This window comes from Platalea leucorodia (genome assembly GCF_965183815.1).
Source record: "Platalea leucorodia genome assembly, chromosome: 5".
Classification (NCBI taxonomy): domain Eukaryota; kingdom Metazoa; phylum Chordata; class Aves; order Pelecaniformes; family Threskiornithidae; genus Platalea; species Platalea leucorodia.
This window is the reverse complement of record NC_138827.1, coordinates 33,544,793-33,567,277: the sequence shown is the minus strand read 5'-3', so window position 1 is coordinate 33,567,277 and position 22,485 is coordinate 33,544,793. Positions and strand designations below refer to the sequence as shown.

At 47.4% G+C, this 22,485-nt stretch overlaps 4 protein-coding genes across 4 annotated transcripts in view; 2 read left to right on the top strand and 2 right to left on the bottom strand.

The window, feature by feature from the left end:
- Positions 1 to 3,050: 3,050 nt before the first annotated feature.
- PIF1 (PIF1 5'-to-3' DNA helicase) lies at positions 3,051 to 9,625 on the bottom strand (the record flags this gene model as incomplete). The annotated part of the gene is made up of 12 exons (XM_082311908.1): positions 3,051 to 3,107; positions 3,452 to 3,643; positions 4,639 to 4,784; positions 5,417 to 5,504; positions 6,267 to 6,373; positions 7,061 to 7,200; positions 7,618 to 7,724; positions 7,798 to 7,912; positions 8,470 to 8,623; positions 8,720 to 8,845; positions 8,950 to 9,055; positions 9,143 to 9,625. The coding sequence occupies 12 exons, from the start codon at positions 9,623 to 9,625 to the stop codon at positions 3,051 to 3,053; spliced, it is 1,821 nt and encodes a 606-aa protein (XP_082168034.1).
- Positions 9,626 to 9,830: 205 nt separating this feature from the next.
- Positions 9,831 to 13,006, top strand: CFAP144 (cilia and flagella associated protein 144; the record flags this gene model as incomplete). Its single annotated transcript, XM_082314469.1, has 4 exons — positions 9,831 to 9,963; positions 10,775 to 10,834; positions 11,743 to 11,846; positions 12,906 to 13,006. 4 exons carry the CDS (start codon positions 9,831 to 9,833, stop codon positions 12,969 to 12,971), a joined length of 363 nt encoding a protein of 120 aa, XP_082170595.1. The 3' UTR covers positions 12,972 to 13,006.
- A 65-nt stretch (positions 13,007 to 13,071) lies between these two features.
- Positions 13,072 to 18,147, bottom strand: EBNA1BP2 (EBNA1 binding protein 2). The gene is made up of 9 exons (XM_082314468.1): positions 18,066 to 18,147; positions 17,851 to 17,934; positions 17,442 to 17,599; positions 16,638 to 16,761; positions 15,229 to 15,318; positions 14,912 to 14,987; positions 14,563 to 14,653; positions 14,076 to 14,247; positions 13,072 to 13,713 (listed from the first exon to the last, which is right to left on the bottom strand). Exons 1-9 carry the CDS (start codon positions 18,126 to 18,128, stop codon positions 13,663 to 13,665), a joined length of 909 nt encoding a protein of 302 aa, XP_082170594.1. The 5' UTR covers positions 18,129 to 18,147; the 3' UTR covers positions 13,072 to 13,662.
- The window catches only part of CFAP57 (cilia and flagella associated protein 57), a gene marked incomplete at both ends in the record, with an annotated part of 23,288 nt that continues 18,929 nt past the window's right edge, over positions 18,127 to 22,485 (top strand). The window contains 5 exons of the mRNA XM_082314508.1: positions 18,127 to 18,382; positions 18,457 to 18,773; positions 20,210 to 20,496; positions 20,676 to 20,859; positions 21,799 to 21,951. Coding sequence (XP_082170634.1) covers positions 18,127 to 18,382; positions 18,457 to 18,773; positions 20,210 to 20,496; positions 20,676 to 20,859; positions 21,799 to 21,951 — 1,197 coding nt within the window. The remainder of the gene's footprint in view (positions 18,383 to 18,456; positions 18,774 to 20,209; positions 20,497 to 20,675; positions 20,860 to 21,798; positions 21,952 to 22,485) is intronic.

Here is a 22,485-nt window from a genome sequence, read left to right as displayed (position 1 = left end):
ATCCCTACATCTGCTTTAGCTGGAAGTGAGAACATCCAAAATTTACACAGACGGACCCCTTTTGGCCTCAGGACAGCTGCCAACTCTTCAGAAGCCACTGCTATTCTGTTCCCACTGCTCCACCTCTGAGAAGGCAACCACAATATTTCACGTACATTTAATACCAACATGAAATATTTATTACCCTTTCCAGCTTTAAGTTCTGTTTAGCGTTTTATCTCAAATTGGCACAAAAAAAACCCCGCTGTACAACTGGAAAGATTTCAGTCCCTAAACCCATGAAAGCTGCAGTTAAGTGAGTTGCTTCACAATTCACAATTAAAAGTTTATTATTTGCATTGTACATAATCAATCCTCTTACACTCTAAATTATCTTGTCATTACAGGAACTTTTTAAGAGATGTCAAAGGATTTGAGCCTGCATTATCTCATTACTCTTACGCAATCTGCCAATAAATCAATGTATTGTGTATGACTGGAAGTGCCTGGCATATTCTTCCTAGCTCTCTACCCCATAGGTAAAACTCACCTTAACATCCCTGAGTATTTCAGACTCCACACCTCAACCTCCGACACAACACAAAGCCCTCATACTGCAGCGTCCCATCTCTAAAAACCCACAAGAGTGCAAACTGGCCCCAGCCCAGCCCACTGGCCAAGCATACGGGCTTTTAGGTTACCCCTTGGGCTTCCCTGCCCACACAGACAGCCTTGCCCCTGACAATTAGGGCACCCGCAGCCTCTGGCCACCTGCACAAGGGGCATGAGGGGAAGATGGACACAATGTCAGCAGATAGTCTGTAGAGCAAGGTGAACGAAAGCAAAAACTCAACCCACAACAAAGGTGGGGGATACACGTTGAGGTCCAGCTGGAACAGCGCAGGAAGCATCAGTGGCACAGCACCGAGGCTCAGCCAGGGCACCCACCACAGAACAGCGGCACGAGGAAAGGACAAGAGTGCTGCGAGATGGGGATGCACAGCAGGGTAGGGCTGGTGGGCAGCCGAGGGAACAAGAGGTGTCCAAGGAAAGGCTGGGGTCAGCCTGCCACACCTGCACTCCACGTGTGCTGCCGCAGGAGGAAAGGGCTGAACCTGAGCACCCCTATGCTCACAGTCACCCCAACAGGGTACTGCCACCCAGTCAGCTGGGGGACAGAGCCTGCAGGCTGGGTGGGGACACCAGCAGCAGCTCCTCTGGGGGTGCAGGGCTGCAATGGGTCAGGCCCTAACCCAAGTCTGGTGGAGGCCCTGGGACGGCACCCCAAGGAATCACACCTCAATGCTCCTCTGCCCCAGCAGTGATGCTTTAGCATGCCAGCACCCTCCTTCCCAGGGGCATGCAAAGGTCATTTTTCAGTTCCTCCCCAAGGTGGACAAACAGTTTAAGTCCAACTCAAAGGATTGGAAGGTATTGTTTAAAAAGAAAAAAAAAAAAAAAAAACACACACCCACCCCCAAAAAACTTGCACACACACATGGAGATTCTGAAAGACCAAAGATAGTGCCAGGAACAGCCTGCAGCATGAGGGGAAAGGTCTCACCTTCCACAGACTCCAGCCCCAGCTTCAGGTACTTCCATCTACTCCCCACCAGACTTCTTTGAAGAAACAACGTGCCGATACATTAAGAACCCCTTCTTAGATTAAACGCCTCTGAATAATTCTCACACTTCTGTCTTCTACTATTGCTTCCTCCAAAACTCTACCCCTCAAGCCCAGAAAAAACAAACCCCACTTACAAAATACACTTTGAAATCCTACCAAAATCTGTTTTCTGTTATGTTAACCACTGACTAGTCAACATCCTTCCCTGGCTTTAAGGAGAGCAGCTGCCAAGAAGTGGCCTTCAACTTGCTCAGACTGCAGAGGCTTTGTTACAGAGACACTCCCCTGCAAGAGATGAGTTCCAGCTGGATGTTAATATTTCACATTATTCCCGCATGTTAAACATATAAAAATATACAAGTTACTTAAGCTTTAAGCAATGTGCTAAAATACAAAGACCAAAGCTTCTCCTTTATTAAGGCTTCAAAAAGACAGTACATTAGTTCTATTCATCTCTGCTTTTGCTGAAACAGGTGAAGTTACAGCTCACTTCACACGTCCTTGGCCATTATTCCCTATTGCACATTCAACTTCCACCTTATTAGTCAGACACGTTGTTTCCAGCAGAAACTCCCTCCCATTTGAGTGAGCCTCATGTGTTTAAACAAGAGAAGCTCCCACCAGCACCCATCTACTCTCACCCCCTTCTTGCTAATGGGGTAATGGATATTCACAATTCTTGTGGTTCCATAATTATGGGTATAAGATGTAGGACTTCCTCCTATTTTTAAATAGTGCCAGCTCATCTCGGAAGGTTAAAAAAAAATAAAAGCCACATCTTATTGTATGCAGCAGACTAATAAAAAGGCTACGTATCAGCATAACAGGCAATGTGTAAGTCTTACAGTTCTGCTTGTGGAGGAAGTTATGCAAAGCCTCCTGGTGTTAAGCATCTGGAAGGCAAGAACACCCCAGCATACTATGAAGTGATAGCTCAGTTCCTGGCAGCTCCTCGCTTGCAGGAGAATCAAGCATGTATTCCAGATACTTAGCACCGCTTCCCTTTCTGTCAGCAGCTCTTGTGAATAGGTCCAGTCCATCCAGGCAAAGACGACACACCTTCCATCTCTCAGCCGTGTTATACTTGAGGAAAGGCACAGAAGTTTCAGTCCACATATGTGGAGAATAAAATGCAACCTAGCAGACAGGACAGAACCATAAGAAGGTCCCTCAGGTACGTCCTTGTTACGTCATTTTGTTCGCTGGAGTTGCAGCTGTGACACAGAAGTACTCAAGGCTGTGGGCCCAGAAAAGGGCTACAGAAGCCTTCCAAATTTCAGAGGCACGAGACAGGGATAATTCTACACCTCCAGAGTCAGCTGAATGAAGCAAACATTAAAAAAATTTCCTTTGACTTTATCTATGTTACCAAATATACTCAATAGCAAGATCACTGCAACTCTGCAGTCTGTGCTGATGCCTCACAGAGGCCAGAAGAGCATTCTCAGCTGCATTTCCAGTTCTCCTTCTCATCAGCACTTGAAAGGGTGTGTAGTGAATCCTGGGGAGGAGAAGAAGAAGAAAAAAAAAAAAAAAAAAAAATAGAAGAGATTTCTTGTGAGCCCATTTCCCCTTCAGTCCTTACTGCAAGAGGAGGATCAAAGAATCCCAACCCATCCTTTCACCCACAGGGCCAGGTAGTGTTATACAATCCCAACACTGCAGCAGATATTTTGCCACCAAGAGCTGCCCCACCACATTCCCTCTCTGCAGTTTCATCTCTCCTGCCACTACAAGTTTTAATTTGAATGATCTTGCTTCGGAAGAAAAAGTAGGATCTCAGCACAAACATCTCTCATCCTGATTGCACAAGGCAGGCTTTGCTAGCACAGGATTTTTCTTTACCTGGGTTAGAAGTTGGTGGCGTCTCAGCTGTCTATAGAACTGCAACACAGAAGGATCAGCTCTCACTACTTTCGGATCAAAATCCAGAACACGGAGACCTGCAAGGCTACGGGCTCGGGAGAGGGCTACATAAGCCTGCCCACTTTCAAAGACACGAGACAGGGAGATCTCCACACAATCTAAAGACATGCCCTATCAAAGACACAGAGAAGTTTGTTACAGAAAAAAACAAAAGAACACTGTGCTGTATCAACACTAACCTGTCCTGTGAGTCTGTCAAAGGTACCACCCTTGGTGTATGGGCTTGATAAAAAAAAGGAAGTCTCTTGTTTGACTATGTAACTGATTAAAAGATAGGAATCAGTAGAAAGAAAAAGACAGTTTTCCACTGTCAGGGAATCGCTAGCAGACAGTAGGGTCCACTAACTAACTCCAGTGAGCCTCTTCTTGTGTGAAACTCCACAAATCCCATATAATCAACACAGCAGGGAAAGAAATTCTGCTGTTTTCACTCCTAATAATTAACTGGAGCCGCCGCCAGTCTCAAGCAGTCCTCAGGCAGATCATCTGAGACAGAGTTTGGGTTAGACCTGGCCAGCCCTGTCTGCACCAAGAGGCATCCCAGGAGGCAGCAGAGTTTACAACGTGGCCTGGTTTAAGCAGTGGCATGGGAACAAACTCACAGGTCTAATACCAAGACAAATATTTATCAAAGTATACGAAGTCTTCTGGAAAGGTAGGAACTGTATTAGTTACACTGAAAAAACCCAACACACCCCACCAAAGGGGGAGTCCAGCCCAAAGAGCACAGGTGTGACTCCTGCAGCTTCCTCGGGTACACTGCAGACTTCAGCATCACTAATGCTGATGACTGTCAGGGAAACACTACCCTGATCAACCCACAGCAGTAAATGATGCTGCTTTATAGTCTAACGTCAACTCTGCAGATGGCAGCGCCGTTATAGAAACTCTAGCGGTATTGCTAGCCCATCCTTGACCTTGTAGACAAGCATCACAAGCCGAAGTGGTGCTGCCTTCTCTGTAGCTAGAGACACACATTCTAGAGGTCCCCCACAACAAGAGCCTTTCAGTTTTCCCTCCTGTGTTACCAGCAATGCAAGCTCACCCAGAAAAATAAAGCTTATGATGGTGTAAAAGTCTATAGACAGCTGTATAAGAACACCCACCTGACTCTTGTGAATGGAAATGGCCCATGCCAATTTTAAAGGCAACTGTTGACGACTCAGATGAACCCCTGATGGTCCTTTGAAGATCCATTTCTCCATTTTGATGACCTGTGTGACCCCACAGAGAAACCTCACCTTAGGCAGTCCTGTAGAAATGGGAGCAGGAGAGAAACAGGGATGTATTCCTGACACTCAACAGCCAGGAAGCCAGCAGCCTAAGAACACTTTTTTTTTTTTCCCCCTCCTTCCCCATGTCAGTCAGTCATGAATTTTAGGGCTGCATTAAAAAAAGAAAATCCCACACCAAAAAAAAAAAACCCAAACCTTAAACCCACAAACAGTAAATAGGATGTCCTGAAATGATGTTTGCAACCTACTTAAGCAGGAGAATTAAAGTCAGGTAATTTATCAGTTGAAATGCAGAGAAAAATACACATTGCAGGTAGCAGAACGTTATTCTCTGAGGAAAAAAATAAAAATTAAAAAATGCACCAAGACTTGCTTCAACAGAGCAGGCAGGAAATGCAAATGAGCATACACATCTAGAGAATAAAGAAAAGCAAACACAAGAGGCCCTACAGATAGCTGCAGCTGATGCAGCACATGACATCACAACTCATGAGAGCCTCAAGCCTCTCACTGCAGAGAACACCTCCTTCCTGCTTTCCCTCAAATTATTCTTACCAAGCGGTAAACAAAATTAACAAGTCAGCCGTCAATCATAAATTGTTTTGGGTTTTTCCTCTTCCTTCAACAGAAGATCAAAAAGCTTACTTACCCTTCTGTTCATTTTCAAATCCTACAACAACTCCTCGTGCCCCATTCACCAGCCCTTGAGACACATCCAGATTCTTAGCTAGCATCACCTACAGAGAAAAAGAAAAATCCCTTAGTGCACTGGCTTTACAGCCTGCTCAGCCACCTGCAGCTAAGCTAGCCAGGGAGCATAAGCACAGCAGGCAGATATGGCCACGGCCACATCATCCTATTGCAGGATAGAGCACCGTCTCCAATTTGATTAAAATTATTTCACAGCCTTTCCTTCCTAGGATTCCCAACTACATCCATTCTGCAGCACTGAACACTTCACTTGAGCTGCTTCTGTCCACAGCTGTGAACTCAGATCCAGGGAACAGATTCCCCTTCCTCAAACACCAACCAGCCTAGACATATAGATTTTGGGAACACTTAAGGAACAACTTCCCAAGGCAAACAGTGCTGCTGCTGCTAAGCACACAGCAAGGTGCCCAGTCCTGCAAATTTATCAAGCTGTGCCATACCCTGAGGTCGGGAAAGCTGCCTGAGACTGCAGGCAAGGGCTGCCTGTGCTCTTTGCTACCTGGAAGCTTCTAAACCTGATTGGAAATGTGTGTCAAAGTCATAGCAGTCACCACTGTCCATGAGGCATGGACCTGCACTCAAATCAAACTAATTGTCTGGACAAGATTCCAAGCAGAAAGGATACAAAGATCTGGATAGTGTCTTCTCAACAGAAGAAGGCCTGGCATAGCCATTCTACACAGAATCTGCATTCTATAATCTACTCTATACATTTATCCACTATTCCTTTATTTTTCTTATGACATTTGATCCACTGGTCTTTCACAAATGTATGTACACACACTCACCTGAGCTCCAAGCTTTAGCTCAACTCTACCACCCACAGGACACTGAGCATCAATTAACTTCACTAGCATTGGGTCACTGTCCAAAGCCTCGAAGGTGCGCACTTCTCCTATTAGGGAAAGAAAGATGTGACAAATGGCAACCATTGAACATATTCCGCACAGCATTGCGGGAGGCTCAGCATTTATTTCTAACAGCAATTCCTCTTTTAATATCCATTCTGCTCTGCTGGTAGGACATCTTCACACAAACCTTGTCACACCTACCAGTAGAAAGCTCACTATTGCCTCTCTTCCCAACATAACTCCCAGAGCATGAGAAGGCTCAGGAATCAAAGGTCAGCAGTAAATAAGAACTGAGCAGTCATCATTTTGAGCATATGACCAGTTTCACTTGCTGCCAACACCAGATCTCCAAAGAGGACTAAGAAAGAATCCTAGGGCCAGACAGGGAGGCAGAAATGAAATAGCCCTTACTTCAAGTCGTGGCTGGATACAGCACAGCCTTCCTGAGATGCTATAGAAAGAAAAAGCAGGGGTATGGAGGCAATAATGACACACCCTACCTCAGAGCAAGCAATGAGCTCACTGTCTATTACACACCAAGAAATAACAGTGTGGCTTTTTAAGCAAAAAGCTATGAAGATTTTCCCCAGGCAGCTCAACTCCAACACGCACGGCTTGGACTGGTGCTGCTATGCATAACGGAACACCAGTTCCTCCTGACACCACAGTATCCCCATTGCATCCATTCAGAGCTCAGCCCCAGAGCCAGCAGCTTCTTCCAAGGAATTCACCTGATAGCTGTTGCAAGCGTCTCTCATTAGTTATTTCTACATCATCTTTATGGGTGCAGAGCCGCGTCGCCAGAATCCCGTCACGCTCAGACCTGTTAGCAGCAGTCTGCATCAGCAGTCTGGTAACCTCCTCTGTGCACCTGGTAACCAGGAAAAGGGGATTGTTACTTAAAGTGACCGGGTACAGGTCTTGAGCAGCAGTAACCTCCACACAGCTGGATCAGGCTGTGCAAGCCCCAGGCCTCCGGAGAGAAGGACAGAGAAAGATAACAACACAAAGTTGGAGAGCAGTGCAAGTGTGTGCCCCACCCTGCCCTGGCCACTGCCAGCTTGGGATCCATTGAATTCCTTAGCAGAAATTGCAAAGAGGGACCCTAGAAAGGGTCCTTCCTTACCAAAGCAGCATATATAAAACCTACTTACATTAACTAAAGCATTTATAGCTATTGCCCCCAGCCACGCATTACTGATAGAGCACAGAGAAGCGACAAACCACTCTTTCCTCTGCCCCATCGGTAGGGAGCAGGGATGACAAAGAGAGCCAAGTTTCTCCTCACCTGCCTAAACGGACGGCACTCAGGAGCGAGACAAAGGTCTTGTCAGTCTGTCTCCGCACTTCAGTCAGCTCCATGTTTATGTGGATGCATTTCCTCCAGCTTTTCGCCTGGCAAATCATTCTCTTGTTAATAAACAGGCAGACTTGAAGTATGAGAACGAGTTTAGGGACAGTTTTGTACCTGAAAGCAGAACTTGGTTTCTTCGTTAGCCTTGCAGACTGGGGGTAGCTGCAAAAAGTCCCCGCAGATGATTAGCTGAATTCCTCCAAAAGGCTCATCCCGTTTCCTGACTGCCCTGAAAGGGAGAGAAGAGAGGAAAAGCTTTGAATGCCATCCAGGACCTGGACATAGTCAGGTCTCAGAAGTTACTTCTTATTCTGCCAGCACATTCAAACATTCACCACCTGCAGCAAAAGACGATTATCCTCAGCTGTGTCAGAAGAGCTCAAATAATTAAGGAATGCTGTTACATGACATTGAGTTTGCTTTGCTTATCCAACCCAGATGTCATTACCGGTTTTGGTTCTTTGGTAGCCGCTATACTACAACTGTTTCTCTCTGCAAGAGAGCACGGCTGGGCACAGCCTCGACAGCTGTGTTCTGGGTGCAGCTCTATAGGCAATGCTTGGCTCTGGAGATGAGAAGAGCAACCAGAACAGCTAGGGAGTGGGGACATCATCAAAACTTATCTCAAAATACAGGTCTGCTCAGATGCTGGCTATGATTTCATGCTTCCTTCCAGTCCTGTGCCAGCAGTTGCCTTGTATCCTTTCGCATAACCAGAGGAAGGAAGCAGCCTGGAAATTTAGGGAAACTCATTTCTGTTAGTTGTTTGACCTGACAGTCACTCACCTCGCCACTGCCTCCAGCCTGTCAAAGAACTTGCCATCCACCATTGAGATCTCGTCGATAATTAAGTACTGGCAGGCCAGCCAGTGCTGGCGCACCCCGGGCCTCTCCGCCAGCTGAATACACTGTTCCAGTGGTGCCTTCCCAGAGCCGATCCCTGGCAGGGGAAAAGAAAGCAAAGCTTTGGGAAGCCCCGGACTCTTTGGGAAGGAAGCGAGAGCTCCCAGCCCCTCGCTGTCGGGCAGGCTGTCACCTGCGAAGGCGTGCAGAGTGGTGCCACCGATGTGGCAAGCCGCCACTCCCGTGCTGGCTGTAGCATAGGTGCTCTTCGGAGGGAGGGAGCCCACGATCTTCTTCAGCAGGAACGACTTCCCGGTCCCTTGGGGGAGGGAGAAGAAGCAGCAGCAGCTCAGCGGCGAGGCCCGAGGACTTTACCGGGCGACAGCCGCCCTTTGCCCGGTGACGGCCGCCCGGCCCCCTCACCTGCACAGCCGGTGAAGAAGATGCTCTTCCCGCTCCGCACGGCGCCCAGCACCGCCTCCTGCTCCGCCGACAGCCTCGCCGGAGGCCGCCTCTCCGGACGGGGCACCTGCGGGACGGGCGGCGGCGCGCTGTCAGCGCGGGGCCCGTAACCGGGGCCGGTAACCGGGGCCGCCCCCCTCGCCCCGGGACTCACCTCCGCCGGGCGCTCCCCCCGCGCCTCGCCGCCGCGGAGGCGGCCGGGGGCGCGCAGCAGGTCCCGCTCCTGCAGCGGGCTGATGGTGGCGAAGGCTGGCGGCGGCCGGTCCAGCAGTCGGGGGCAGCGCGGCGCGCCCCGCGGCCCGGCGGCGACCTTGAGCCGCAGGAGGCGGAGGAAGCGGCGCAGCGCGTCCGGGGGGCAGTCGGAGAGCAGGACCTGGGCGCCGCCCGGCCCCACCCGCACCGCCGCCCGCCCCTCGCCCGCGAACCGCGTGAAGAGCCGCACGGCGTCACCGGCCAGCGGGAAGCTCAGCGCCGCCGCCGCCCCACCGCTGCCGCCGACCACCCGCAGCACCGGCTGCCGCAGCTCGTTGCGGCCCAGCAGCACCAGTGCGCCCCGCATGACGCGGCGCCGCGGGGCCTGTCCGCCCGGCAGCGGCTGCTCCACGGCCACCGTGCAGCGCAGCTCCGCGTCCCCCATGCCGCCGCCACACCGGGCGTTCAAACCCGCCGCGTGCAGCCGCCGCCAATCAGCGCCAGGGGCTTTAACTCGGCGGCCAATAGGAGGCGGGAAGGGAACCGGTGCGAGGAGGGGGGCGGAGCGTCAGCCGGGCCAATCAGCAGCCTCGCGGGGGACCACGTGAGGCGTTGCCAGGCTACCGGACGCGGCGCATCCCGGCGGAGCCATGGCCGCCCGCAGCGGGGAGAAGGAGGCGCCGGACCCGGTGCGGCAGAACCAGCTCCTGTGCGAGCGGGTGCGGAAGGAGCTGCAGTGCCAGAGGCTGCACACGCAGTACAGCCTGAACCCGCTCCACCCCGGTGAGCGCTCACAGAGAACCGCCGCGGAAGCCCCGAGGGCAAGACGAGCGTTGCACCGGGCGGCAGGGCGGAGGGAAGGCTCCCGGGCCTGCCGGCGTGAGGCAGGGGCAGACCCCGCAGCGCTCAGCGGCTGCACCCAGGAACGCCAGCAGCGGCCAGTGAGAGGGGTAGATCTGGAAGGAGCAACTTTCGTTGTGCCCGGGAAACCAGTCTGCACACTCAAAACACAATCCGCCCAAATTAGACAGATTAGTAAACGTGCAGAAGTGAGGCAGCAGCCATTTAGGATCTGGAACCCAAGGATCTTGAGCAAAAACCACAGAGCTAAGATGGGGTAGAGAGCCCCAACACTACATCGTTGTTTCTCCAGCCCCTGGGCTGATTTCTACCTTCCAATTTGCAGTCATAGAATGTCATCACCTATGCTGGCATGGATAGGTGATGTGTATAGGTTCACTCAAGTGTAGGTTTCACACTGAAACAAAAATGAAACAAAGGAAAATTGCTTGAAACCTAGCACCCGGCAGGCTACCACGTGGGTCAGGTGGAACTTTGCTGTGGTGAATGCAGGCAGCATCCAGTAGAAGGGCCTTTAGCATGCTTAACCCCCTTCCCTTTCTAGGAAGTCGCTATTAGTACTCTAACTCGTTTTGTTCTGTTCACGTGCTGTTCTTCCTTTACAACTTCAGTGAAGTAGCTGGGCCCAGACTGGGAAATATCCAAAAGGACCATTTGCAGTGATAGATATCCTATACCTGGCTCTGATGCTAAATTCCCATTAAAGTAATTCACCTGCATAATTTCTTTCCAGTTCACACGATCACCAAGAAGCCTATGTCTTGGCATGATAATATAGAAGAGCCAGCAGATGGTAAGAAATCTCTGAACAGCTTGTGATAATTACATAAGAAAATAACTAATAAATAAGATTAAAAAATTCCAGTTAGTCTAAAAGATGACATATGTGGAAACCCCCCTGTGACAACAGAAGAAAGTTAAACTCATTCATGATTTTTCTTAAACGTAAGGCAGGGTTTTTTTCCACGTTAAGGCCCTTTCCCATTACTTTTCATTGTCAGTACAAGCTTGCATTCATGCAATTATGCTTTTATTTTTGGTTTTAGTTACCATACTATTCTCCTTGAGAATCTAAACCTCTTTCAGGGGAAGACAAAAAAATCTAGAAACATGTTTTATACATACATGTTGCCTGTCATTGCAGATTCTACCTAACAATTCCATACAGTAAACTGCTGAAATGGCTGCTGAGTCTTGCTTTAGAGCACTAATAACAGGAACCCTTACAGCAACATGCCAACCCTTATTTCTAACATGCCAATTTGGTCTAAAAACCTTAATGGTCAGTTAAGGTGGGCCTGCTGTAGTCAAGGATTGGGGGGGGGGGGCAGGGGGAGAAAACCACAACAGGGAAAGGCAGCAAGCCTCAGGCAACTGAGAAAGACAACAGCTAACGTAGAGCGCTGGTTGATACTAGATGTGGTATAAGAAAAGTAAGATGCTGCAATACAGTAGACAGGGATGACAGAATACAGTATAGGCAGGCAAATCTTGAAACTTCATCAGGATAAATTTGAGTAGAAATGTCACCCTGCATTCTCTTACAAGATCACTCACAGAAGCACCAACGTTGCCTCCAACCTTCACTTTCTTGCTATTGCTTGGACAGCGTTAGGATGTCCCATTCTAACACACATCCCCGGGTGACTGGTTTATAAAGATACTTTCTTTCATTTGTATTTGTGTCTCTTACACCAACAGCGAAGTTTCTGAATCTTATTCACCATGCAGCACTGGAGCCAACAAAGAAATATGCAGAGCCACAAACTGAAAGCCAAGAAATTGGCTGGAACACGACACCTTTGGTGAGTAGGGTGCTTAAGGACTCAACTCTTTGCAGGATTCAGAGAGGTTCAGCCCATCACACTGAAAGATATTCATGCAAGAAAATAATTTGTGACAAACATGGAAAACAGGAACGACTAGGAATGAGCAGAGCTGTTCATGGACAAGTTTTTAAAATTTACACCTAAGAGGACTCTTCACACTGGCATAGGCTTGTGAACACAAAAACAGTAGACTTCCCCTGAGAAACTTGCATGCAAAATATCTGCAATGACAGTCGACCCCAAGCATATTGCCAAATGCCACATATGTAGTCATGGCTGTTTATTAAAGCACTCAGCCACGAGAAATGGCGTAATGAGCAATGTGAAGTGACAGACATAAGTACTGTGAAAAGAAATGTGCTGCTGTACAGTATCTTTCAAACAAATTGCAAGCAGAACCATAAAATTAATAATCAGCTAAGTAAACCCGAGGCAGAATACACCAGTGAGGATTCATTTGGGGAAGCGTGAATAAACAGGAGGAAAAGAAATCTTATTAACCAGCTGAGACATCAATCATATCTGACAAATTAATAGCTGTGACGATGACTGACTTTGTAGATTACTGTTTAGAGAAAGGCAAATGAGGGCCTGATTAATTTTGGCCTGTTACAAAGAAAACTAAGATAAATAAGAAAATAAGATAATCTTCTGCAACTTTTCATACTACCCTTCAGGTAAACTAGTTACTCCTAACAAGGCTAGAGACAGACATCCCGGCAGGGCTTTACGCTGTTAGATACTGGTGGTAGGATTAGGCTGGCAGGAATGAGGCAACTAAATGTGCATGTAGGGAAGCGAGTTAAATTTATAGAGTCAGGACTCGTGATGCTGTTTCCTACATTAAATTTTCCTTTTTCACCAGGTTCCACCATAATGAAGCAGTGAACAGTATATTCTCAAATAAGTGATACCCTACTCATCTGTCATTTGGGCATATCTCAGCAAGAACACCGTTCATCACTCTTCTCAGGAGGGACTATTACTACTAGTTCTAGTAAAAGCACATGACTATTTGTCACTTTTCTTTCCCAGATTCAGGTGGACCGTACTGATTGCAGACTCTACTTCCCACGCCGGAGAACAGAGATCACTAAATAAATGGCTGCTATGGGGCACGGGGAGGAGCAGTCTGAGAACCTGCAGTAGGAGAGTGGCAAAGCCACACAACTTAGAAGCAGTTAATGACATCTAATGTGTTAGGCTGTGCTTGTTATTAGGCAAGTCTGGTAGATTCCTGGCAAGAGAAGATAGGGAGAAAAGGGAAGTGAGAACCTCAGTCTGCCCAGATTTGCAGCCTGACAATAGTTACAGAAATAAACCTATTTATAAGCTTGCTGCATTTGTCTCACTGCTCTTTCCAAACCCATCCATATGAATAGTCTAAAAAACACTTTAACATCTTGATAGGCTTCAGACTTCCTATTCTGACATCAGCAACATGACCCAGAACTCAAGTTCATCAAGTACATGCCAACAGTAGCTGTGGAAAAAGCTGTCAGAATGAAGGGAACAAAGGGCAGGCTTCAGCCACCATTTGTAACACAACCGAACATGAATTAGACATAGTTCTGTGCAAACCATTTAATGTGTTCACACACCAGAGGTTTAAATAGAAAACAATCCTTCAACAAAACAGACAGTAGGAAGAAATTAGTGATAAGGCACTAGTTTCCACTGACTTTTTTTCTTGCCACTTGGAAACATCCAGCTTGCTCCACGGTTTGCTGCTTGATGACAGCAGAAACATATCTTGCGACACACAGAAACCCCACTGGGGAGCACAGTCCTCTTATCGTGCTCGGCTCTTCATTTTCTGCCTTGCTCTCTTTCCAGGTCTCTTCTGCAAAAAAAAAAAAAAAAAGACAGATTCAGTTCTTTATTTTCATGTCCCCAATCTTTGTTCTAGCTCTATAGCTTGGGGAGGTTACCAAGGAGAGGATATTTGTCAGCACCTCTGGAGAGGGAGGTTTTGGGACACAGGTAGCAACAAACAGTACTTGCTAACTCCCCCCCTCATTTCCCTGCTCAGACACCGAACCACCGTCCTCAACTCTGTCTGCAACTGAACCATGCTCAGCTCCCAAAGACAGACATTGTCACTTCCAGATGCTGGAGGCACCCATCACGTACTCAACTCCCCCTTCCAGACCAGGGCTGGCTTCCTAGCCAAGCAGGATCATTTGCACGCAACATTTTACTTACATTGAGAGCTTTTTTCCCTCCTTTTCCTGCTTTTCCTGGGCCTTTGTTGTGAGCCACTTTTGACCGGAAGCTGGATACATCATTAACACTCTCCTTCGTGTTCCACTTTGAGCCCTTCTTCTTCCCACCAAAACCAAACTTCTGATTCTTGTATCGTCTTTTGGCATTTGGTCTGAAAAACAACCAAACAGCAACATCACCTATATTCCTTTCCTCAGGAAGCTCTCAAAAAGGCACATGTATCTGCTGATGGACTCCCATCAGCCATCATAAACCTTTCCCCTTATTGAAGGGGCAGAAATTAGCACATTTCAGCCTCCGTTCCATGCCGGCCACAGTTTTCCTCCTCTCTAGGGACAGAAAGCCACCTCAGACTTATTTTAACAAACATTAATGAGGACAGCTTTCTCGTTCCACAAAATGAATCCCTAAAAGACTGAAAAAAACAGAGATTCTACATTTAAATATCTTTCTTTTCTGGTCTCACCCCTTCTTTGTCCGTTGACTTGCACTGCCTTTTTTATTCCCCTGAGACGATGTCTGCTCTTCATCTAGAAAATCCAGCTTGTCAGAGAGACCTGCAAGAGCAAAGACATAACAGTTGCTCAGCTACCACCACAGAAAATATGAATCTTCAATCTAAGCAAGTAATAGCAACTGAAGAACAGCTACTTGAGAGGATCTGCACTGCCACTGGCGTAGGATTCTGCACAGCAGCAGCCTTTCAAGCTCACTGCCCAGCACTACAGATTGACACCACACATCATACTGCCTTATATTGCTCACACATCACTACTCCCATTACACATTTGCTCTCTTAGACAAGTTAACTTTACCTTTCTGGTATTTCTTGACTGCATTCAACATATTTTTTTTCTCCTTTTGTCTCCTCTGCAGAATCTCAGTTTGCACCTGAGATTAGAAGCAGAATGTTAGTGTTGTTCCTTGTAGTGTCCCATACTATTTTTTTCTTCCCCCCTTCTTTTTTTTAAGCTATCCCATCTTTTGCTCTGTCTTCCTTCAAAGCAGCTAGAGAGACAACTAGACAGATTCCATGTATTTCAGTCAGCCTCCTGTGGTCTTGCTTTCTAAGCTCCTCACTTGGGCTCCAGATTCTTGTCATAGATAGGTCCCTTTTGTAGCTCCTCCTCACCTTCTTGCCATATTTTCTCATTGCACGGAGCTGTTTCGCCTTCTCAGACCTCTCCATTGCTTCCTGTTTACTCTTAAGCTTCTGTCGAATCTTATTAGGGGATTAAAAAAAAAAAAAAGTTATCAGTAACACAAAAGAAAATATGAGAATTTTATGATTGCTGTGCAGTCCTGAAATCAATAATTACGTGAGCTATCAATGAGTATAAAAAAGAAAACAACTCTCAATCAGATAATGCATTTTAAGGCATAACATTCTTTCCACTCAAGGCTGGAACAGTTATTACAGAAATTCCTGAACTGATTTGTAGCCAAAATCTGGTTAAAAAGACAAAACTCCCACAGAAACAAGACAAAGCCTTATAATGGGCTCTAATGGAACCGCTAAACAAGAGTATCTTGTCACATCATGTCAGTCTACTCAGGTGTATGTAGAAGACTTGACAGTTTCTTTCTTGTCATTATTAAAAGTAAAGCACTGAAGAAGAGTCAACAACCCTTCCGTGCCATAGAAAACATCTTTTTCGTTCCCTCCTTGTTCACAAACATTTCTATAAGGATGCTGCGTAATAAGAGATTACAAAGATTTCAACACAGATCTTCTGGATTCAGTCTGTGACTCCACTAGGAGATAAAAACTCTGTTCTTCAAACAGAAGCCAGCAAAAGAAGGTAACAGTAATGTGCAGAAATGACTTAAGCCCCAGCACAAGCTAATAATTAATCTTCCTAGAGAAGCTGAAGATTCTATCAGCCATCAAAACAGTGACCAAGTCATACATGAACCTCCAAATAAGACTCCAGCTCATGTTTGTTTAACTTACACAATGTAGTCTTTTTTCCAAAACTAAAACAAAAATTAGGGATCCATTTTGAACAAAGACCACAACCAAGAAGCAAGTTTGTGAAATTCTTGTTTCCTACACAAAGCTGACTTATTACCCATGATAGATTAATTCAATAACACATGGTTTAAAATCACAGAAAACCAAAACACACTGAGTATAAACCAAGGGTGATACTAAATAGGGAAAAAGGATCACATTAATGCCACAGCTGACTGCAAGTCTTAGGCCAAAGAGCATAAAACACAGCCAACTTTACAACCACTGTCACACATATGGAGAAAAAGTCTCCATTTTTAATATTAAACACATTCAGGACAGAATATAAATCGTGCTTTTCTACTTTACATTCAAACCTGTTATGGAAATCCCCACATTGCACTGAAATACCTAAACAGGAAGAAATTTCCTGCCACAAACAAAATTTCAAACACAGACATAGTCACACGCATTTGTCAAAGAGACGAAGGTTAAGTATTCACAAATCACACCTCAAAGTTAATCCCTAACACAGGCTAAAACCAACCCATAACACAGGAAAGAAAGTCGTTATTCACTGCACGTACCTTCTGCATCTGTTGGTCTGATTTGGCCATCTCTGCAAAGTAATCATCTGGCCTTCTAGTAGGAACTTGGAGCTTCCGCAACCTAGGTAGGGCTTCCAGGACCGCTGCCTGAGCCTGCCGGTAACTAGGGAGACAGCACAGCACCAGCTCTGTCACTGGCTATCGGGCATATCACAGAATCGTAGAATCGTTTAGGTTGGAAAAGACCTTTAAGATCATCAAGTCCAACTGCATCTCACAGCGCTGACAGAAACTCTGCTCACATAAGCTAGCTGACACTGGGATCTAACAAGCATTGACCTAGAATTATACCAACGTTCTGTGCCCTGCAGCATTCAGTACTACTAAAAGCAATTTAGGTGACAGCACAATATTAACGCTTATATCTTGCACGTATACATTTATCTAGCTTCCAGTTACAGTTTTATATGGTGGATTATAAAAGGCACGGCAAAACACAAGAACTGTAATAACACCAAAACAAATCCACAAAGAAAAATCCATACCCTGTGTTAAAGCCATAGTGCTGCAACCAATGAACTTTTTAAATAAACCTTTCAGCAAAGGATGGAAGTCTGCTGCAAGGAGGGAAATTACTTCCAGTCACAAGACAAGTTAAATATACTACCGTTAATTTGTAGTTATTTTGGAAAACATTCAGAGACATCAAATGTAAATTATATGGCCCAAGAGTGATGTGATACGGGTGACAGCCAGCATGGCAGTCTGCAGCACACCCGCGTGGCTCCATGCACGCAGCAGTATGTCAAGACCCTATAAGAAATCTCAGTTTTTGACACTTACAAGCTCATCTCTCTCTGGAAATCATTCTCAGGGTCAACAGCATCTTTGTTAGCAGCACTCTGTGAGGTGGGATCCACGACCTGGCCCAAAGTCACATCCAGCCTCTCCACCCAAGCTAGCTGCTGCCTGAATTCGGACAGGCACTGCTTCAGGCCGTCCTGTGAACGAAGCACAGCTCTGCACGCCGCCACACACCACCACCTCCCCACGGCGGGCCCGGCTGAGCATCCGGGTCACACCGTGGGCCGCTTCTCCAAGGCCGCTGGCTGATACCCCAAATCACCGCGGCGGTGCGGGAACCCCCCAGGCCCGCCCTGCCCCGACGCCCGCGGCCCCGGCCCCAGCGGGGGCTCCTCTGCCCCGCACCCGGCCCGGGGCTTCCGCCCTGCCCCGAGAAGGCCCCGCTCACCGCGTCGTTGCGCCGCTTCGGCCGCTCCTCCAGCACCACGTTGAGCCCCGGCTTCAGCGCGCCCTTCGCGAAGGCCTCCTGCAGCTGTGGAGAGGCCACGGTCAGGCCGCGCCGCCGGCGGGGGCGGGCAGCGGGCGGCCCTGCCCCGCGGCTGCCGGGGGAGACCTCACGGCCGGGCCCGCGGCCCGGCCCCGCCGCGGCGGCCAGGGGCTCACCTCCGAGTCCGAGAGAGAGGAGTCCTCCGAGCCCGAGTCGGAGAGGGACTCTCGCCGCGCCATGCTGCCGCCGCCGCTTCCGGCCGCGTGCGCGCGCCCCCGCCGCCGCTTCCGGCGGGGCCGAGGCCGCGGTTGCCACGGCGACGGCAGCAGCATCATGGCGGCGGCGGTGGCGGCGCAGCCCGTGGCCGTCTTCGGCTGCCGGCCGCGGGTCGCCGGCGGTGTCTGCTTCTTGGAGGACCAGGTCGTGCTGCACGCGGCGGGGGCGGGCTGCCTCCGGCTCCACCTCGAGCAGAAATGGCACAAGTTCATCCCAGGTGGCACGGACCCCCGCCCCGGCCCCCGCCCCGGCCCCGGCCCCGGCCCGCCCTGACCCCTCTCCTCCCCGCAGGCACCGAGAAGAGCCGGGGCGTGCGGGCGCTGGCCGTCAGCCCCAACCGGCGGTACCTGGCCGTCTCGGAGACGGTGGCGGAGCAGCCGTCCCTGACGGTCTACGAGCTGTCGTCGGCCTCGGCGCGGCGTCGGCGGACGCTGGCCTCCGCCGAGCTGCCGGCGCGGGAGGCGGTGTCCCTGGCCTTCTCCCCCGACTGCCGGTACCTGGCGGCCGCCACGGCCCCCCCCGAGGGGCACCTCACCCTCTGGCTCTGGGAGAAGCAGCGGCTGATGGTGGCGGTCCGCATCGCGGCCCCAGCCGACAGCATCTGCCAGGTAATGGCCATGGCCCTCACGGGCTCCGTGCCCACCGTGCCAGCCCCAGGCCCGTTCGGCTCCCCCAGGGACGCCTGCCGCCAAAACTGAGCTGGGCCAGCGTCTCTGCGGCTCATTTTTAACATTTGGATTCACAAATGACTGGATCTTTGGGAGCCTATTGCACTACTTCAAAAAGGCGGATAAAAGGACATAGTTCAACAAGTACTGGGTGCCAGGTAGCACGTAAATTCAATCTGCAGGATATGGGGGCAGGTACGTTTTCCTGTGGCCACATGGCTTCTATCCAGGGCAAGAGAGGGAGGAGAGGGCTCCACACTGTAGGTTATGTACAGTTTCTGTGGCCTTTCTTGGCATCAGCTGCAATAGGACACTACACTGAATGAATTTTTGCTCTAACCCATTATGGACATTCTCATGAGATTCTCTTACATCATATGAGATCTATGGTATGTGGCCAATTCAAGTGGCCAGTGCATGTGCAATGCGTTCCCTGTGTCTCTGCAGAAACACTCATTACATATATTGGCTGTGCTCAGTACCCGTAACACACGTTTTGGACGCTCTCGGCATGCTCGTGCACCTTTTCCTTCCTGCAGTCTGTTCTATGTGCAGGTCAGAGGAGTAGCCCAGGAAGAGTGGCTAGGAGCAGGCTGATGGCACTCAAACAATTCCTGCATCCTGCTTTGGGTGCCTTTTTTCAGTATCTTTCTTGCAGGGAGGTAAGAGGCTTTCAGTAGGTTGGACCCTAGCTGCCATTTTTTCTGAGGTACAGCTACAAGCAGAGATTGGGTGAACTACTGACTTCATGAGCTCAATTCCTAAAAAGAGAATGACTGTAAAGACAACTGCTGGCGGAAGTCCCATTAAGCATGAAAAATGAGGTCTAACTACCCCTGCTAGCCTTCATGTTGGGTATTGAGATGGCTATTCCACTGTTTTCACCAATAAACACCTAATTATGTGAATTAATACACATAATGGACAAGGTTTGCATGAAATGCAGAAATACAGAATTTATTCCTGGCCTTTAAGAATGAATAGTCCCACTTTTCAGGAAGCTTGCTTCCTGAAAAACTTGCTAATCAGCAGTAAAGATGTAGTTTGGCCTTACTTTTGTCATTTAATCCTGAAGGGCAGAGACAACTTTCTCTTTGGTATTGCACCGTGATTCAGATAGCGTCTTAGCCTAACAGAGTTAATGTATTTGTAGCATCATATAAAATTGATATACACAGTTTCGAAAGGGGGGGAAACTGCAATATGTAGTTATGATGGTTATTTCTTAGTCTCTTCTGTATTCCTATTTGTTTCTATGAACCTTCTTCCCTTGTTCGTTTTCCTGTATCTGGTATTGAACGTCTTCAGAACAGGTATAATATTTGCTTATTTATGAACATAGTTCTATAAAATAATTTCTCTCTTTTGTTCAATAGGTGAGCTTTAGTCCTCAAGACAATGCACAGGTTTGTATCACTGGAAATGGCTTTTTTAAACTTTTTAAGTACAGTGAAGGAACTTTGCAGCAGATGAATTTACAAAAGATAGAGCCACAAAACTACTTGTGCCATGCCTGGCTGTCTGAGGAGGAAGTTATATGTGGCACTGATACAGGCAAACTTCTCGTGTTTGAAACTGGAGAGCTGCACTGGGAGACAAGTGTAGAGTACAAAAAAACACCCAGGGAACTAGAAGAAGATACAACAACAAAAGAATACGAAAGGTATATCTTTGTTAAATACTATTACTAATAGTTTCGTGCTTGTGCATGCAGATTAGTTGCAAGCCATTCACTTATTTCCTTCTTGTCCAGTTTATTAATGGGTTATAATATTTTGATTGCTGCTGATAAACATTTTTTATTTTCTCCTTCTTAAGTCTTTATGCATTTCCTGCTTGCAGTTCTTCTGATGTCTCTTGTAGACTGGCCTCTGAAGATAATGGTTCACAACAGGATTCTTTGCCTCAAATATCTGCAGTTGCAGCTTATTCCAAAGGCTTTGCATGTTCATCTAGCCCAGGAGTTGTTCTTCTGTTTGAGAAGACCAAGGAAAAAGAAGTCTACAAAGAGAGTCAGGAAATCTGGGTAGGGAGAAAAAAGCTTTTCCAAGCAATTATGCAGCAGAGGCCTGTTGGGGGTGGGAGGTGCTTCCGATTCAGTTATTAAGAATAGTTTTTAGCACATCTCTAAATTACATTGTAAGCATTAGCTAACTGTCCTGGTGGTGTCAAAAGGAAGGGAGTTGCCAGAGGTCACACTGAAAGTCAGTGACAGATGTCCTTTTGCAAGGTAGCTCTGCATGTTCCCACATGTAAAATGTGCTTTGAGGCTGCTAAACTTCAGGAAACCTTTAAGAAACTCATATTTATGGAGACTTTTGGAGCTGAGAAGTAGTCTACATCAGTTTTGAAGAACTAGGCTGCTGGTTTTTTTCCAAGGCAAAGCTTTTCTCCCCTCAGATACTTATTATAGCTGTCATGAGACTTGTGCACTCTTAAGTAATCTAGTAAGATTTCTAACTGTTCTATAGCAAGCTACAATCTCTGGATAAGAATATTTAACTCTGATGACCTGGTCAAGCCTTCATACTCTGGGCCTAAAAGGTCAGATCTTCTCTACGCACGAGACCCTGTAATAAGACTGTTATCAACCTGAATGATATACTGGAAAGAACTGTTATTCTGAGATCACAATTTTCAGCTAGTTTTCATTCTGACACTCGCTAGGTTTTTTTCTTGTTTTTCTGCTACCATTTTCATTTTTGTTTAATGCAGTACTTAAGATTACTGCTGAAATGTGCTCTGACAGTTTTTTCAGCTGTAATGCCATAGATACAGTTAGGTTATCTTGTCCCCTATTCCCAGTCTTGCAGTAGTTACGTACTATTAAATGTCCAAGTTGTCTTCCTGATATTATGTATATACTTATTAGAGTAGCATTACAGCAAAAGTTTATGTGTGTGTGCATGCCTACTACTAAAACATGGAGACCTGGAATATCCCATGGGATGCATTTCTTGTGCAGCTTCCTCAGGACCTGTTGACCAGTGAGCCAAAACAGTCAGGCAGACAGGACATTATATGTATATGCTTCAGCCCCTCTGAGGAAATGATGGTCGTTAACACAAATAAAAATCAGCTTTACATGTTTACTATGGTCTCCACTGATCTTATGAAGGTGAGTGCAATTTTATCACATTCCATAGCCATCATGTCCAGTAAAGGGTGTATTGTAATGGCACAAGCTATTCAGTGTTGCTTTCTATGATGCATTCTCATAAAATCCACCAGATAACATCTGAACCCTTAAAGCTCATGATATGAAGTGCTCTGCATGCTGCTCTGAGAGCTGTATTTCAGTAGCCCCTTGCTCAAGCATCCCTCCATATGAACACCCGATGTTATTCAGCAGAATGATAGAGGACACTGGTAAGGCCGTTTAAGGGTGCACATCACTGTTGAACCACTTAAATAAGGCTTTAACGGAGACATTTTTAATGCAACTGTACTAGTTTATGCTCCACTGTAATATGCGGAAACTTTAATGCAATGATAAAGCTGAAACAGTCATGGGAGTTTCATGTTACTCTAAAATAACAGTTGTTGAAGTCCTAGTTAGAAGTGAAACCTCTTTGTGAACAACAAACATATTGAAAAACATTCCTTACCCTGAAGGAATTAAATAATACAAAGACAAGAGATAAATGTATTA

Bases quoted from the DNA above. Each gene is read 5' to 3' on its own strand.
- EBNA1BP2 (XM_082314468.1), bottom strand. From the start codon at position 18,128: ATGGCGCGGCGAGAGTCCCTCTCCGACTCGGGCTCGGAGGACTCCTCT. The intron at 15,319-16,637 runs GTACGTGCAGTG...TCCCCTAATAAG, and splicing joins CAGACCAACAGATGCAGAAG to ATTCGACAGAAGCTTAAGAG. The intron at 13,714-14,075 runs GTAAGTAAAATG...TTTTTTTTGCAG, and splicing joins GAGGGAAAAAAGCTCTCAAT to AAGAGACCTGGAAAGAGAGC.